The sequence below is a fragment of the Numida meleagris genome, chromosome 3 (assembly GCF_002078875.1).
Source record: "Numida meleagris isolate 19003 breed g44 Domestic line chromosome 3, NumMel1.0, whole genome shotgun sequence".
In the NCBI taxonomy this organism is placed as follows: Eukaryota; Metazoa; Chordata; class Aves; order Galliformes; family Numididae; genus Numida; species Numida meleagris.
Window position 1 is genome coordinate 54,681,273 of NC_034411.1, and position 17,162 is coordinate 54,698,434.

Genomic DNA, 17,162 nt, shown 5'->3' on the forward strand with positions numbered 1-17,162 from the left:
ATTAATGTAAGCTTTCATTTAATGTGCTTTTTCTGGGAAAAAAAAGGTAACTGGGCCTAATTTGTCCTTAAATGTTTGGCATATATTCAAGACTTACAGGATGATGCTACTGAAATTCAAGAGGCAATTTGTTTATATTTAACTGCTGTAGTTTGTTCTGGTTTGTGGCTAATAAACCCAGAGGAGGCCATAGTTGTTACCTGCCTGTCTGCCCTTCTGAATTTACTTCCTCGTTTCACTGGACAAGTGTAAGGTAGGAGTCTGTTCTGTAGCAGTTACGAATTCCCCATGCAGTTCGGCTCCAGCTCTGGTGGATAGTTTGAATATGCTTGAGCCATGCGTAATGATCTCTTGGCTTCAGGTAGGGCCACAGATCTAAGTGTATGTATTGGAGGAGCTGCTTGCTGGGTAGGAGATTTGATTGCTGACAATATTAAGAGAACTTATTTAATATATGGAAATAGATAAGCTATTCAACTTATTGAATGCATCTTATAGCCCGACTCACAGTAACACTGTGATGCACAGACTATTTGCAGTACAGTGCCCTTCTCCTAGGTTTCTTATGGTCTCTTACTCATTGCAATATCTAATCACAGATTATATGTTGAGGAAGAGGAACAGTTTCCAAAGCCAGTCATAATGTTCATTAGCTCCTGACCAAATAATAACATGTCTTTAAGAGGCTTCTTTGGAACATCCATAGAGGATTATTGTTCTGTCACTGATTTGCTGAGAGCATCACAGGATAACTCGCATCCTTCAAATACAATGGTAACTCTTTCAAGGGGAACATCATGTAACTCACTAGAATGTTTTAAATGTTTCCAGTATTACCAAAGTTATCTTCTCAAACAATTACAATTTTTGGGCTGTCTACTTCAGCATGCTAGCTGAATTTCTTCTGGGCATGGGGCCGACAAGCAGTTTGTCATGTTCATTAGAACTTTGATACTTTCAAGGTGATACAATACTGTTTTGCCAATGTAAATATGTGACTTTATTCTAATATAAAGGTGGAGAAGAATGAAGTTATGCATATCCTACAAATGAAATTGCACAAAGATAGCTGTAATTCTACCAAAATTAAAATCACTTTGTTAATTTCTGGTAACATCTATTGACAAAAATCTGGAGGCTTTTATTCAGGAAAACTCAAAATGATCTCCCAGCTCAGTATCAAATCTCACTGCTTTAAGATTTTGTTTCAACAAAATAAATATAGACAAAATAAAGCTTTTGTATAGGATGCAGACTTGTCTGTTTTCTTTCTAAAAACTCAAATTAATGATTATTACCTATTTATTAGTTGTTTTCTTGTAGAAGAAGTAGAATATAGAAGTAGAATCTTGTAGAATGTAGAAGTAGTGGGAGGCTGCACTATTACAGCTAAATTTAGACTGCTCTTAACTTATGGTTGGTTAGGAGGAGATGACAGCTAGGACTACCTACTGCTAATTATACAGGTATGAGTATCAGTTCACTGTGACATTAGTTACAGTTAATTACTTTGTTTGAAGTTTGAAGAGGCATGGGTTTGGGATTTTTTTCTTAGTCCCTTTAGGAATTTCTAAAGATAAGGGGGTAGCTAAGCCCTATCTCTGTGACAGCGCACGGGCACTGATGTGGCCCTATCATCTGGAATCAGGTGCTGTTGGAAGTGCCAAGCAATGATCTCTGTCCTTGAAGGTCTAACAGTTTAAAGCCATCAGAGTGTTCAGAAGTTGCCAAAGGATTCTGTTTCTCTTGATAAATAATTAAAAAAAACAGTCTGCTGGAGAGCCAGGGTGGCCAGGACACTTTATATTCTTTGCAGGCAGCATAATTTCAGTCCAAAATAGTCTGTACTGTATGAGAGCACAGAAAAGGATTGTAATTTAGCAAGGAAGGCCAGAAGTTTGTACTATCTTGATAGCTACAACCAGTTCCTCAAGCGTTTGTTTCCTGTGACCTTGCTGAACATCACAAGCATGTGTTTAATTTTAGCATTTTATATTCAGCTTTGCAGTGCCGTAAGACCAAGAATCAATAGGCGTTGCATATTTGTTTTATTATTTCACACTCATTTTTCCTGCTTTCTTGAAATACTATTTCCCAATTCCTTCTTAATGTACTCCAAAACAAAGGTATTTTAAGGGAATGAGAACAGATTTCCCACTGGTCTGTTGTGACCAAGGCTGGTGAAGCCCAGTACAAGCCAAGCCTGTCACCGCCCAGAGGGCCTGCGTGGTGCTTCAGACCTAAACTTACTGGGTAAAAAGAGAAGGGAAGTATAGCCCTTTCTTTAGCAGAACCAACCCTGTGATTTGGTGGGGAATACCTGGTGCCAGAGCCCCCTGTTATTGCAAGACATGTATTCACCTTACGACACAGTGTTGCACATGGGCTCAGCAGCTTGTGGGCAGGCTGTGCGCAGTGAGCCTGGGTGCGTTCAGGATGCTATTTGAGGTTGGCATGCTCACTTTCTGTGGCATCTCTGGCTTTTCTGTTCCCAGTTCTGCTTGAGAGCTGCTTTTGTTGTCCTTGGATCTGGGCTGCTGCAGTGCAAAGCTGTCTGCTGACAGAGCAGGGTCAGACTGAGTGTGCAGCACAGACATAGAGCAGTTGTGGGAGCGATGGCAAGGGCCCAGCATTCTGCTTGAGATTGCACAGGGCTGATTAAAAAATGTGTAATGATAAGCTCAACATGCCTTCTCTGTAAAAGTGGCATGAATTGGAGAGCATCTCAAATATCTGCTGCATTGCGAGCAAGCAGGAGGAATTAAAATTCCACATACACAGCTGCAGAGCAATGGCCTCACTGAGTTTGCAAAGACAAGAGGATTCCAGCCATGTATGGATGCAATCTGCAGAAGAAATAATGTCTGCTGCAGACCACATAGTTAGGAAGAGTGAGTTGCTGCTGCTGTCATCAGACAGCTAGAGAAAGCCTCACAGTCACGAGCTGTGAACCGATGGGTGCCTTCAGTGCTAGAAACCAAGAGACGACTTCAGTATGTCCCAGAAAAATTCTTGGTGCAGGCAATCAATGAACTGACGTGGAGCAATGCTCTGTTGGACAGCTCACAGCCAGAAATGGGGTATGATGTAAAGGTTAAAGGTACATTTAAACTGCTGTGTTGCAAAACTTGGTTTTGTAGAGTGCTTCTCTCTGGTTGCATCAGCTTCTGGCACTGATGTTCTATTAAAAGCAAGATAAATGCGTATTGGAAGTAAAAAGTGCTGACGAGTTGGATTTTTTTTTAAATTGCCAATCTGGCACAGCAGTGGGTGAGCACTAATGAATGTAAGTTAGCTGGCACTTCAGTTTTTGGAAATAATGTTTTAAAGTGTCTTGGACAGAAACCAAGTGCATCTTGTAATTGTGTCCTCTGTTGTGTATCTGTGATAAGAAACCTAATTGTTCTGAGAGTAGACAGTGATGTTCTGGAGTTACCTGCCTGTGCTGATCATGAGGTAAGGTGATGAGGTGATGATCACGAGGTAAGGTGATGGTGTAAGGTGGTCTCTTACACAGCAGCACCCTATGTGAATGTGCTAATGACTGACTTTAAAACTCACCTTATTTGTCTCCATCCACACAACATATCGTGCACCATCTTATTTCAGTCACACTCCGAAGAGCTTTCATCTTTCCGTAGTCTGAACCTCACAAGAGGCAAGCTGCTGGCTGCCCACTCTCAGGGAGAATGCTGTTCTCTCACAGATGAAAGGGATGAGACTTGAGTTTACTGAGAGGGGATGTCCAGAGACAAAATGGCGACTAATCATATCTGCTCTGGAAGAAATTGTTCTTAGAGCACAAATGTCCAAGTCTGGTTGGACGGTGCTACAGGTATGCACACACAAACAGGATTGTGATAAAAAGACGGGTACTGGGGAATGAGCAACTACAACTTAGTGGTTGTTTGGGTTTGTAGGAAGACAGGGACTGTCAGTGGTGTTGTGAGGACACAGTTTTGAAGAACTAACACTCTGCTACTAAGTGAAATTCAGTGCAATTACTGTAGCTGTGGAAGACTGGCAGAACGATGGAAATCATTAATCCCCTCCTTGGGAGCTGCTTGCTGTTGTTGAGACACTATTAATTACAAAGGCCTTATCTGGGATTTGGGTGGAATTTGCTAGTGTTTAGCCTCAGTGAGTTTGTCACGTTGAGTCCATATCATAATTCTTTGTAATATAAAATGCTTTTAGGAAGGACTGAAGCATGCCTGATATGCCTCTGTCTCCCTGTGGAATCCCAACTGGAAGGGCAGGCTCAGAAAGGGTACCCTTCTAGGGAAGACCATTTGCATCCTCCAAAAGTTCCACCCCTACAAAGTGAGGAGCCTAGGGAAAAGTTAGTTCCTGGCCTGATGCCAGTGGTGACTCATCTGCATGGCCCCAAGAGTTGTGTTACCAAGCCTTAGTGTCTGTCTCTCACACAAGCAAAAACTTGATAGCATCTCCTTAAGCCCCACAGTTGTCTGTTTGGGGATCTTGAAGGCAGTTGGTGAAAACTTCTGCACTATTGGTACAGAGCCAGCTCAATTCAGTGATTGTGTAGACGGAAACGTGATGGCTGTGGCAAGCAGTGTCTCAGCCTGTGCACAGGGAAGAGCAAGGTGATGATGGCCTGAAGGTGAAGCAGTGCTTCTCCATCCACCTCCCCCATTGCGCACAGAAGGGAGGGCCGTTTGCCCTGGCTGGAGCTCCTGGGCCTCTTGCCCCTGGCTGCCAGGCACTGCAGCGGGCTGCTGGGTGCTCGGAAATGTGACTGGATGTGGGGAGTAATGCATCACTCTGTGGGGTTGAATATTGCCCTTGCAGCATAATATTGCTCATCTCATTTTTTTTAGTAGCTTTTTTGTAATGTATACATCATTTTGTGATGCACCTTTTTCTGTGATGAAATGGAGTATTAAATGCACGTTACAGAGCAATAGATTGGAACTGGGTATATTCTAGTAGTACAGATAAGCTTCTCACAACAAAAACTTTCACTTGACAGTCCCATTTTTCTCTACTTTTGTTGATCGAAGAAAAGAATCAGTGTCAAGAATATGCTATATAAAAAAGGTCTGAAGATAACACATGGGATGCTGTTGTTTAGTCTAGCAATCCTTGTAAAATACTGCCTGAAGACGGGGACCCAACTACTGTATCAATTGTTGTTAACACGTTCTCATTGTTTCCGGAGGCAAATTCAGATGCTCTTCGTGAAATGTTGTCTTTATTCTGCTCTTGGTGATAACAGAACTTTGTTTTGTTTTATTGGTACCAGTCTGTCATGGTTAGGCTGTTGTGGGAGGCTTAGAGGTCTAAACTCTCCATTCTCTGTCCAGAATAAGAAGGAAGCCACAGTGGAGTAAAGAGATGTAATTCCATGAAGCATGTTAGTGATGTTCTTGTAAAACCAATATCATTTGTACAATAAAATAACAGAATTTTAATTGCTGGATTTGAGATTTCTAGAGCAGATGGCAAGTAATTAAGATTGCGTAACATTTTCCAGTAAAAGAGGCTTGCTTCAGTCTCTTTATAACTTTGCAAGTTTTAAATGGCTTGGCCTCTGTTTCTCTTTGTTTTTTCCTGTATTTTTTTCATTTTCAGCAACTGGACCAGTGACTGAAGAATGAAACTTGGGAACATAACTTTTTTTTTTTTTTTTAATCTTGATAGCAGCCCCACTGGGATGGTTTAAGGCCACCAGACTTTAGAGGAGAAAATTTGTTTTCGAGCTGTCCTTCCTGTGCCTACGAAACGCTGCCCAAACTGGCAATGCAAAAAGTCATAGCTTGTGCCTGACAGGGATGTGTTAAACACTGGAGTGCTAAATTTTTGTTCTCTTATTTTTGCTTAACTGAAGCAGCACCCTTCCTTACAGAAACATTGCGTTCGTCAGTGTTCGCGTGATTTGCCATCCCCACAGACCAAGTGAGAACGCTCCTCCCCGGTGCTCCCAGGGCTGAGCAGGACTGCTCCCTGGCTGCTTCCAGCCTCTGCGGGCTGCCCCTGCACCAGGCACGCCAACCTTACTTTGCTCTCCTCTGCTGCTGCCCAGGCACCTGCTGCTGGACCTGCAGGAGAAGGTGATCTGATGCTGCTGGAGAGAGGCGTGGAGGAGGTGTTTGGGTGGAACAAGGCTGGCTGGAAAGCTGCAAGGGCAAAAAGTAGAAAGGTGGGATAGGAGGGGTGCAGGCTGGCAGGCTCAGGAACAGGAGAAGGAGGTTGAGGCAGTGCCTGAAGAGGTGTGGACAGGGATGTAAGTTCAGGAAAGGAGCAAAGGATGCAGTTCAATAGGGAAAGGGGAGGAGGAGTGCAGCTGGTGAAAGGGAATGGAAAATATTGGCAAAATGTGTTTTTCCCCACCTGGTGGCATGGTTAATTGGTCTGCCAAATTAATTTTTATGTCAGAGAATACAGCATCTAGATTTCCCAAAGTGATTTGACAATCTACTGGTGGGAGGTTATAAAGTTAACTTTTATTTTGATTGCATTGGAGGTTATGTTGTTGTTTTTTAGTTTTAGCTGACTAATCTATGTCAGTACATAATGCAGTCTGCTTGTTAATAATGAAGATTCCAAGACCAAGCACTGAAATGTCAGGAAACCTCAAACTGAAATTTACCTGTGTAACTTGATTTAATATACCCTATGCATTACATAACGCAGAATAATTTTTAAATACGTGACTGTGTTTGTGGAAGTTAATAGCCTTCTCATCAGTAAGGCTAAGCAACTGTGAATGAAGTAAAGCTTTGATCTGACTCAGCTATGCTGCGTATGTAACATTGTGAAGAAACAGCTTAATGGAAATTCCATGCAGAATCTTTTCTAGGTCACTACAAACTTTTTGAGGTTGTAAACAGTTTGTGGTTTACTTATTAGAAACATCATATAAAAAGGTCTGTGCAGTTTCTATTACCAAGAACAAGGGATTTGGTGGGTAGATAAACCACTTACAGATATCTGTCTGTAAGCAGTGTGATGATACAAAGTAAGATTGCTGTTGTTGTTCCTTTTTAGGAAAGCAGGCTAAAAAGTGTTGGTGTTGGTTTATTTTCTGTACCAGACCATTTTTACATCTGTTACTGGTCTGAAGATTTAGCTTTCAGGCATTATCAAAACCTGAGTACTGCTGAATCTTCTCAGACTGGGTTTGAAATCATGTAACATGTTTAAAATAAAAGCTGCCCAGTCAGAGATAAGAGTTCCCTGAATACTGGCGGGAAAAAGAAGTGAATTTTATACCTCCTAAGGCTAAGAGCTGCAAATTATGGCAGTCAGGAAGTGTAATTACCAGAGTGGATAACTAGCAAATGCTCAGAAAACTAAAATACACTGTGCTTAAGGAATTTAAATGAAGCTTACATGGACTTGGAATGGTTAATGTCTTTATTTTAAATAAAGAATTTCTTGTGACAAACCTTTGTGTTGCCAGTAGAGCAGTCTGTCTCCAAGAGAAATCAGCTGGGCATGGAAATTCTATAGAGCAACACAGTCTCCTTTCTTATAAATGTTGTTCACATTTAAGGGGAATGTATGAAGTGAAGATCTACTTTTTAGTACTAGGACACTAAGGAAAAGATCCCAGGAGGAACTTGAGGAAAATACATACTGATTTTTATCAGTGTACCTGAAGTAACGAATGCTTTTAATAACAAGAAAGCCAAAGAGCTCTAGTAACCATTTGATGTGTTCATATTTGAAAGGCTTGAAAATAAATGCTGTTAGTGTTAGGATTGCATGTGGATACATGCCTTTTCAGACATACCAATTCATAAAAACTGTACAAATGAATACTGTGTCTAGATATTCAGAGATGTAGAGCTCAGAAACAATCAAGGTTGTCTGTGCAGCCTTAATTCTGTGTATGCAGTATTGTAATTAACTATTAGATTCTGCTGCTCACATGTCAAGCAGTACCTCACTCCTCAGGAAGTCCTGTTTGCTGACAGCTGGATGAGTAAAAATCACAGTGAAGATTACAATAAAGAACTGGTCCCTGAGCTGACATGATGCTCTCTTTGAAAGACAATTTTTCCAGTAAGTGATGTCTTGATGAGTTAGTTGAGCTTGTAGCTGATAATGGCTCTATTCATTATGTGCTTCCTTAGTGTGAGTGTAGTCTGGATACAGTTTTTATTTGTGACAGTGAATGAGGTGAAGGCTGAGTCTCACCACAGAAATACGGTTTATTGAGTCTGTTTTTCATGGTAGGAAACAATCCTTTTTGCATAAACAGTTTGCTTGTCTTATTTCACATACAGTAATGGGACATATCTTTTTATATGAGGAACAGGAAAGGGAGGAGAAAACTTGAGTGTTGCTCTAAGCAGTTACAGTGACTGTTCTAGTGAACTTTCATTGTGAGGAAGAGGTGGGTGAGCAGAAAACTGCTTTTCCTCAGGCGAGTGTGCTCTTGATTAGAGTACTGGTTTGAATGCAGAGACCCAAGAACTTGGCTGCTTGGGCTTTGCACATCTAACTCTTTCAGAAATCATTGTCCTCACAAAACAAGTTGTGAAAACAAAGCCCAGCTTCTTTGCATCTCTTCCTGCTGTCTTTCTTTGAGAGTTTGGTAATAGAGACTGGAAGTCTTAATTCATGTCCTGTTTTTTTGGCTGAAAGTATGACTCTGAACATCCCTGAAAAAATGCATGACCTGTAGGACCTTGCCCTGCAAGCTCTGCAGCAGTGGAACAGCTGCCTACAATACCTGTAGTGTTCCCGCTAGCTTGTAGGTGGTCTGGAACTTAACTCTAGGAGAGAAGTCCCAGTAGATGTCCCAGATATATATCTAAGTGGCCTGATGTGGTGCTGTATGAGGGCAGTTAGATACCAAAAGCAATATGGTGGTCTCAGTGTAATGTTTAGCTTCACTTTTTGGCCAAGATGAGCTGTTGAGTTGGTGTGGTGTAGGCACAGCTCTCTCACTGCCAGTATCTGCATTTAGCATGCTGTGTCAGTAGATGAAACCAGCATGACAATGAACTTCTTCCCTAATAAACAAGGTCATGGTGCTTCAGTATTTAAGAAGCTGCATCTTGCAGAAATCTCTGCAGCTTCAATTTTGCGCCTTGTTCCTTTTCATGGGGCACTAAATGTCTTAGACTGTTAGCATTAAATAATACTACTTCTTCTCCACCACCCCATTCACCTTTCTTGCATTTTGAAAGTCTTTTTTTTTTTTTTTTTTTAGGGAAGTTCTCAAGAAAGGCAGTTGTCAGTGCTTGTGCAGAGCAGCTCCATTGGGAGTAAAACACCTTCAGTCTCTAAGTCACTTGGCTGTTTTTGCAGATATATTTTTGTCATTGCTGACAGTAAGATGAAAATGGCCAGAAAATCTATAGGCTAGGTGGAAGTTGTCCTGTTTGTTTCTTTTGTGATGAGTCCCCATTTATTCTCTCCCAAATGAGGCTTCTCTTGCAATACAATTTTCTTGACAGAGGCAACAGGATGAGACTGCAGATCTGTTTAAAGCAGTTACGGGATGAAGGCCAGGAGTCCACTTAGTTTGGCGGATACAGTGATTCTGACTTTAAAGTAATTTAAAGCAGAGGAGGGGAAATCTTGGATAATGGAGATCTCTTAAGCCTTATTGTAGGTGGCTTTTCTTAGGGGTGGAAAGCAAAGGGAATTGGCTTTCATGTGACAGGCTTGTAAGTGGGAATCCAGAGAGCTGCTAGGAGCTTTTAGGGTACTGAGAAAGCCAGAGAGCTGGTAAATGTGTTTTAAAAGCATTTTAGAGTCAGAAGTAGTGCAGGGGTAGAGCTGTGCTATAGGTCTCATCTGCATCCTTGAGTAAGGTGGTAGCGTGACACTAGAAAGAAGGCTTTGAAAGGAATAGTCCTGCTTTTGAACTTCCTTTATTTTGCAGCAGGGGCAGCAGAGAGTGTTTGTCCTTACCTGGGTATAGTACTCCTATTTGGGGATGTCCCCATATGGCAGCAGTTAGTCTAGAAAGGGATTATTTGCCGTGAGACACAAAAACAATTGTGCCTGCCTTTTGAATGATCAGCGTGGTGTTGCCATGGCAGAAATGCCACTGACAGAGGCCTGCTCCTTCTCTTCATGGTGAAGTCACCAGATGGTAGCTGCTCACCTCGGTGCGTGCGGTGCTAAGTCCTGCCAGAGCAGCGCAGCCTGAACAAATTTGGGAAGAGCTGGAAGCATGGAGGACAGCACAGATATGCACGGAGTTCAGCAGGAGTGGCTTGTGTATGTTAGTGGGCTGGCAAGAAGGAAGCACATAGTCTGCGAGCTTGCAGGAATCTCCTAAATTAATCTTGAATACTGCTCATTTTGTGGCATGTTTGTTTTAATTAAAAATATATATTGCACGATAAGATCATTGTTTTTTTGGTGTTTGTTTCTGGGGACCTTACCTTCTCTTATTGCAAAGCTGAGACCAAAGAAATTGCTTTGTTTTTAAAAGTGGCTAGATCTTAGGATAAAATTGCTTAATATAGCAAACTGTAGCAGAGTATCCATTTTCCCCTTTGTTCCATCCACCTTCCCTTTTTTGGAGTTGCAGTCTGTGTTTTTGCAGAACTCAGTCTGCTACATGCATTGGTCACCATGCCCTCTGCAGAAGCTGATATCAAATAATGAATACTCAAGTTGCTGTCCCCAGCTCAAGTGATTTGACCTTGTTATCAGTGCAATATTGAATGCAGGCAGGTCCAAGCCCAGTTCTCCAGTTGCCAGTGGTAGGTGTAAGCTGCCTCGTGACTTGGATGCTCTCACAGGAATTACCTCATTGTCTGGAGCAAGCTCTCTGGTCAAAGTCCAGAGAAGTGACTCCCATCCAGTGAAATGTACAGATGTTACATTTCATCCTCTGAAGTGACCTTCAATGGACGGCCATTACAGCACCAAGCAAATGGGTCCTGACCATCCTGGCCATGGGGATCTGCGTTCCGTAGCAGTAGCAAGTCTCAGGTCTTGATGGAGGAGCAGGAGTTGCTACCCTTTCACTTGGGGTGAAAGTGTTTTGTCCTTGAGCAGTAGGATCTCAAATTGGTTGTTGTAGGTCCGATATGGCCCAGGCTTGGTTTGCTTTGTATGCTGCCTAAGACAGTCTGCATAGCTCGAGATGTTGATAGTCTGGAAATGAGGTTGCTCTGCAGTCCCTGAGGTTTTATTTTATTTGGGTGATGTGTAATTTAAAAGCTTCCTCTCATCTGTATCTGGCCAGACCTACCAGCCTCCTGTCGGCTGCACAGCTACTGCTTCGGTAGCACAGGCATTTACAATAGATAGCAGGCACCTTTTTTTCCAGTGGTTCTTTAATATTGATATCATTGTTTTACATTGCAGTATAATGATGTGATGTAATTATCCAGAGGAAATAATATGCTTGTCTGCTTTCTTGTAAATGCTGTTATGTTTAGCTTTCCTTTGTCATTAAGAGAGCCTAAGCAGCGTAAGGGTTCTTCCTGCCAAGGCACTCAGTTTGCTGTATTCTGTATGATTTCATATTTTAGAATGCAATGCTTCAAAAAGCCAGCATGGTCAGCCAAAAGTAATTTTTCATGAATATGCATCTCCCAGTAGAGCAGTTATGTAATTCTATCTTAAAACAAAAAAGGAAAAAAAAGCATCCTTTTTCTTGTAGTTACTTGCATCATCCAATTTTGTCTGTGGATTGCTTCCAAAGAAATCTATTTATGCTTCTGTTTTCAAGTGTTTTACAACTTAGTGCTGAATTAACTGTGACAGTTTAAAAGCACCTGTTTGTCTTCCTGGTCTACGGTATGATAAAAACAACAACTTCTATACTGTTGTGTGAGTAGTAAACACTAATGCTATTGAGTTTTCATTTCTACTTAGCTCAGCCAAGGCACCTGAGATGAAAAGTGTCAGTAATGGTGCTTTGTATGGCAACTCTGATGGTAGACTTCTGTGAGAAGTGCCAGAGGAAAGAAAGCTGGAATGGTCACTGCAGCGTGATATCTTTTAATTTGTTTGTATTTGCAAAACAGCTGCTTCAGTTCCTCAGTGGTGGAATTATGAGAACATGTATGTTTTTGTAAATTTTCTTGTAATTTTTTTAAAAAAATAATATTCTCAAGAGTGGTACTAATGAGTGGGGTAAGCAGTCCCAGACAATAGTTTTCTGTAGCATTTGGATGAAGGAGACTGAAGACGTTGGGCTTGAAAGCGTTTTGGTGTTCCCACTGAAGTGGTAGGTCTGTTAGGGAAATCTTTGTAGCCTCTGTTTATGAACCATCTAAACCAGGGCTCTTAAGAGGGCCTCTGTTTTTGTGTGGAGAGAAGGGGTCTTGACAGCAAGTGCGTAGGATATACGTTTTCCATCCTGATGATTCCCTTCTGCCTGCATGTGTGCTATCACCCAATGGAGTAACTGAAAGAGCGGCAGCAGCGTATTGCCACTGCCTCAGTACCCACAGCAGGCTCACAGCTTGTGTGACTGAGCTGCTGCAAAATTCATCTTAACATCACATGTCGTCGTCCCTCCTGCAATTTACTGCTGGCTCCTATGGTCCTCAATACCCAGGTATTTCCCTTGCTTCCCCTTGCATGTCCATTGCACAGGAAAGGCTCTGCAGCACAGCTTCTCCAGGGTGTACTTGTTTTCAGAACACTCTGTGAGTAGGAGCTGGCTGCAGGCAGGCTACTTGTGTTCTTTGGAGGCTGGCAACAACCTGCAAGCCAACAATTATTACTTCCTGCAGGGAAGGAAAGTTTTAATCTGCTTTTGCAAGGGAGGAGAGGAGGAGGAGGAGATACTTTATATGAAAAAAAATGCTCATGTTTAATTCCTTTGTTTCTGCGCAGTTCAAATGTCAGAGTAAATGTTTCAGACACAGCCATTCTGAACAGTACATGTGAATGAAATTCAGCAATGAGAAAAGGAGATGGTTTGGTTTTGTGTTCACATTGTTGTGGTTGGGTGTCTGTGCTTGATCCACCTGCATGCTCCTCAGCAGGGTCTTATTTGTAATAGGTGCCAGTTGAAAGTAAAGAATTCTCTTGCTATTGTGTTTTGAAGGACTCTGGTAACTGTTATGTAGGCATGCATAAGAGCTTAGAGAAGCAAAGCTAGCACTGGCTGCCAGTGTAATCTTTCTGCTCGTAAAGCAAATAATCTTAAGAAAAAGCACGTACAGGTCTTGAACAGGTTTTAGGGCTGCACTGTGTGCGTACAGTGATTAAATGAAAGCAAGGAGTAGCCTTGACTCGGTGTTCAGCTGAAACACAGTTTGTGTAAGAAGAAATGTAAGGAAGTTGTTCTGTCCAGGACCAGTGTGACTTCTACTACCACGCAGCAGCACTAAAAAACATCGCCTGCTCTGCTGAAGCAGATTGCCAGGCCCATGTCTCCCCAGGCTCTGCTTTAGGGGAAGTTTCAGAGTTGTTACTGACAAGTGGATTTTGTGAAAACGGTCATCTTTAAGAAGTATGCATGTGGCTGGTTTTTTTGTTTGTTTTTGTTGTGATGGCAGTGTTTTTTACCTCCTGAATTTTTGAAGCATAGAGCAGATTGTATCTTTGTCCAGACTTATTCTGAAAGCTTTAGTGCTAGGCATCCATCTTTAATGTTAGACATCTATCTTTAATATTAGACATCCTTCTTGGTTTTACCTTTCTATCTGCCAACTGGGTTGCATGCATCTGTGTAATTTTTGACCATAGAGCTTTCTGACCTATACCTACAGAGAGATTGCTGTCATTTGTTCCCAAATTTCCAATTGTAAAATACAAGTAACAGATTAGTATGGAGTTCAGTTCTTTAGTCTTAAATCTCAGTGCCATTGCTTTCAAACAGAACAGCCGGGTGCTCAGACAGATATTGAGGAGTTAAGTGCTAACATGGTTCAGTATTCAAGCTAGCAGGTTTTGTCAGCCCTGACCTGTCCCTGCCCTTGGAATACACCTCACCCAATACAGCGGTACTTCAACTTTCGTTGGCATGCCAGCCAGCTGCTGTTGAGGGGCTGGATAAAACTGCCTAGAGTAGCCCCACTTCATCAGTACTGCTTACAAGAGGGTTTGTCTGTTCCCTGCTTAATTCTGACTAGTTCCAGCAATGGCTTTTTGTGTTATGCATATCAGGCATAAGATGCCACATTAAGTAAGCATGGGAACAAAACAGTGGTTTTGGTTTGTTTTGGGGAGCAAGTTTGCAAGGAAGTAATTGAGTGAATTTTCTTTTTAATGCTTGATTTTTTCTGCTGTGTATTGGCAACAATTTCTGACTAAGGCACTAGCTTGTTCCAGTTGTCACTACAAGTGCCTTCTCCATCTCCCAGTGTGAACTCTGGCTCTCTCATATAGTGAAGTAGCTGATCTATCTAACTAGGGGATTAGCTGTCAAGAGGCAGGGACAGAAAACCTGGATTATTTTTTCTCTCTTTCTTTTTAGTTTCTCTTTCTCTGTCCTAGCTATGTGTTTTTCTTGGCTGTTTTTCACTGCTATTGCATCACAGTCATGGAAATAGAACAAACAGTGGAAGGCTGTATTTCCATTTCATTACTCAATGTACTTTTTACCTGGAGCTAAAATGTGGCTGTCTGCATGCCTTGGTCTAACTTGCGTGCATGTGGTCTTTCCTGTTGGTGCAGCCCTCCCCAGTTCTCCATTTCAGGTGCTCACTAGGGCGCTGTTCTTTGGTGGATGCTGTTTTCCCAGTGGGTAGGATCAGCACAAAGGTCACAGACACCAAGTTAAAGAAGTGCACTTACCTTTACTTAAGTTTAAAGCAGTGAAATAATAAGTGAAACGATACAGCAACAACAAAACAGAATAAGGCAATGCACCTAACCATTACTACATGAGGATAGCGATAGTGATTAAGAAAGATACATCACCAATTGCCCTAATACTTGACCATCATCCAGATCTGCAGTCCCTGCGGAGTCCTGGTTGCAGCAAGGATTTGGAGAGCCTTTCCTGGCAGTCGGGAGGTCCTACACAGTGCATCCACTCGTAGGTGAGGTCTCCAACTTCACTGCGAGAGGGTCCAGCTTTTATATTGTTGAATAAACAAGTTTACATGACAGTTAGGTTTAGTTGCGCCCATTTGGAACACTGAAAGGAAAAAAGAGTGGGTTTTGATCGTAGCAGATCCTAGGAAGTTTGAAAATGCAAGTGTTTGCTGTTGCTCAGATTATCTCCCAAAAGTCAGTACACTTATGGGTAGACTGAATTCTTTGTATGAGATCTTTGAAGTGACGAAGTACTAAATCACGTTAGGCCAATTCTCATTCTGACTTGGAATCCATATTTGTTAGGTCCAACTGTAGTTTCTTCAGTTAATCAGAAGAAACTTAATATAGTTATTCCTTCCAATATCAAAGAGGATTGTCTTTTTTTCTTACAATTTAAAATTTCACACGTGATTTTGGTAAGATGATGTGATTTTTGAATGCTGATATCAACAAAACATTACTTTTGAACAATGAACATTTGATCAAAGCTTTTTCTATTTCCTTCTCCTGCCTGCCCTCCAAGAAAGACAAAGTAAGAGCTGATGCAGGTTCCGTGTGCTATCTTTTATACTTCATGTTCATCCTGAAATATTCCTGTAGAAGGAGATAAAGGAGAAACAAAGACTTTCTCAGGCCGTGTGGGTAATAAACCCACTGAGATGCTAAGGCTGGAGTGTAGAGGAAATTGCTTGGAGTATGCTGGAAAAAAAAAAAAAAAGTGATTATTTTCTAGAGTGGAGCTAATACAGGAATGCTTGTTTTTTTTTTTTTTTAAAGCAGTTTTGTCCAACTCATTCCTGGTGAAATTTCCATTTAAAACAACTTTTTTTTTTTTTTTCATCCCTTCATCTATATCAATATAGCTTTCTTTTTATCCTTGCTTCCAAGCATTTCCAAGCTGTTTGTGGAGGGTTTTTAGCATTATTACAGTCTGTCTTTACGCTCATCCCAGAATGCAGTGTTGTGCAGCTGAGCTCCTGGAGATGAAGATGAATTGTAAACTGAGAAAATCATGACACCTAATTTCCTGGCTTGGCTTTTAATTAAGTAGATGCTGAGCCAAGGATATGGTTGCAATTTGAAGTATTATAATGAATCTTTTGGTTTTCCGCTATAAAGGATCACTAAAAGGGCATTCATAGCCCCAGAACAATCTCTTTCTAGGGCCTGATCAAAAGTCTATTAAAAATAATAGAAATCTTTCCTCTGTGAGATTTCATTCAAGGCATAAATTGTCCTCTTTTCAATTCTGGATAATGGGTGCATCTGTAATTTGTGAAGTCTGTGAAGCTTTTACCAGCATCTTGTACCACACCTTTAGAAACCTTGGATATACAAGTCACCCTTAGCAGCCATTTTTGTACTGCTACATTGCAAGATGTTTGGTTCTCCCAGGTTGGCCTGCAGTTTGATTCTGTTATTCTAACTTTTTTTGTCAGTCTGTTTAATCCAGCTTCCTCAAAGGGAAATTTTTATAATAAAATCTAAAAAGGCTGCTGTTCTTTGGATGTAGTGGTTTCCAAAGAGTCCCTGAGAAAAGATGAGAGCTGTTGTCTAGAAATATGGTTAATTACATAATTTTTCTTTTTTTTTTCCCTTATTTTAGCAGCTGAAGGTTCTAAAATACAAGATAAGAAAGTCACTTCAGGACAAAGCAATACCGGAACTAAACCAGGTATGCCACTCTTCATGTTTCACATTGTAAAGCTGTTTGTCTCAATGGTATATTAAAAACAGATGTCTTCCTATGAATTTTTAAGACATTTCATGTTTCTAAACCTCTCTTAATATTTCAGTCAAAACTAGTACCAGTGACTGTATTTTGTTAGGCTGGAGTCTCTGCTCACAATGAAGCAAAACTAATAAAATCTACGTCTGTTTAAGAATAAGGGTTGCAAAGTGAGATGAGATTGCAGAAGCCACTGTACTTGCATTTGTGCTTGTACTAGTATTATCTACTGTAGACAAGGATTTGTAGCTTTATATGAACATGCTTCTGTTTAGACGTTTCTTCACTTACCACAATGTAAGCCATATTCTGTAATATACCCTGTGCAGTAAGCAGATGTGTGCCATTACTTGACCCTGCCTGACTGGTATACTGTGTGAATTTAACTCACTGTTCACTAATGCTGGACTTACACGGTTAACAGTCTCTGTACAAAAATGCTTAATGTAGTCCTTAATGCCACGAGTCTGTTGCACTTAGGTGCTTAGAC

At 41.2% G+C, this 17,162-nt stretch overlaps 1 protein-coding gene across 5 annotated transcripts in view; it reads left to right on the plus strand.

The window, feature by feature from the left end:
• Positions 1–17,162, plus strand: part of MAP7 (microtubule associated protein 7) — a 102,377-nt gene that overhangs the window by 37,814 nt on the left and 47,401 nt on the right. For all 5 annotated transcript variants that reach the window (XM_021389928.1, XM_021389926.1, XM_021389924.1 and 2 more), the window contains one exon: positions 16,550–16,618. In XM_021389928.1, the coding sequence (XP_021245603.1) occupies positions 16,550–16,618 (69 nt within the window). The remainder of the gene's footprint in view (positions 1–16,549; positions 16,619–17,162) is intronic.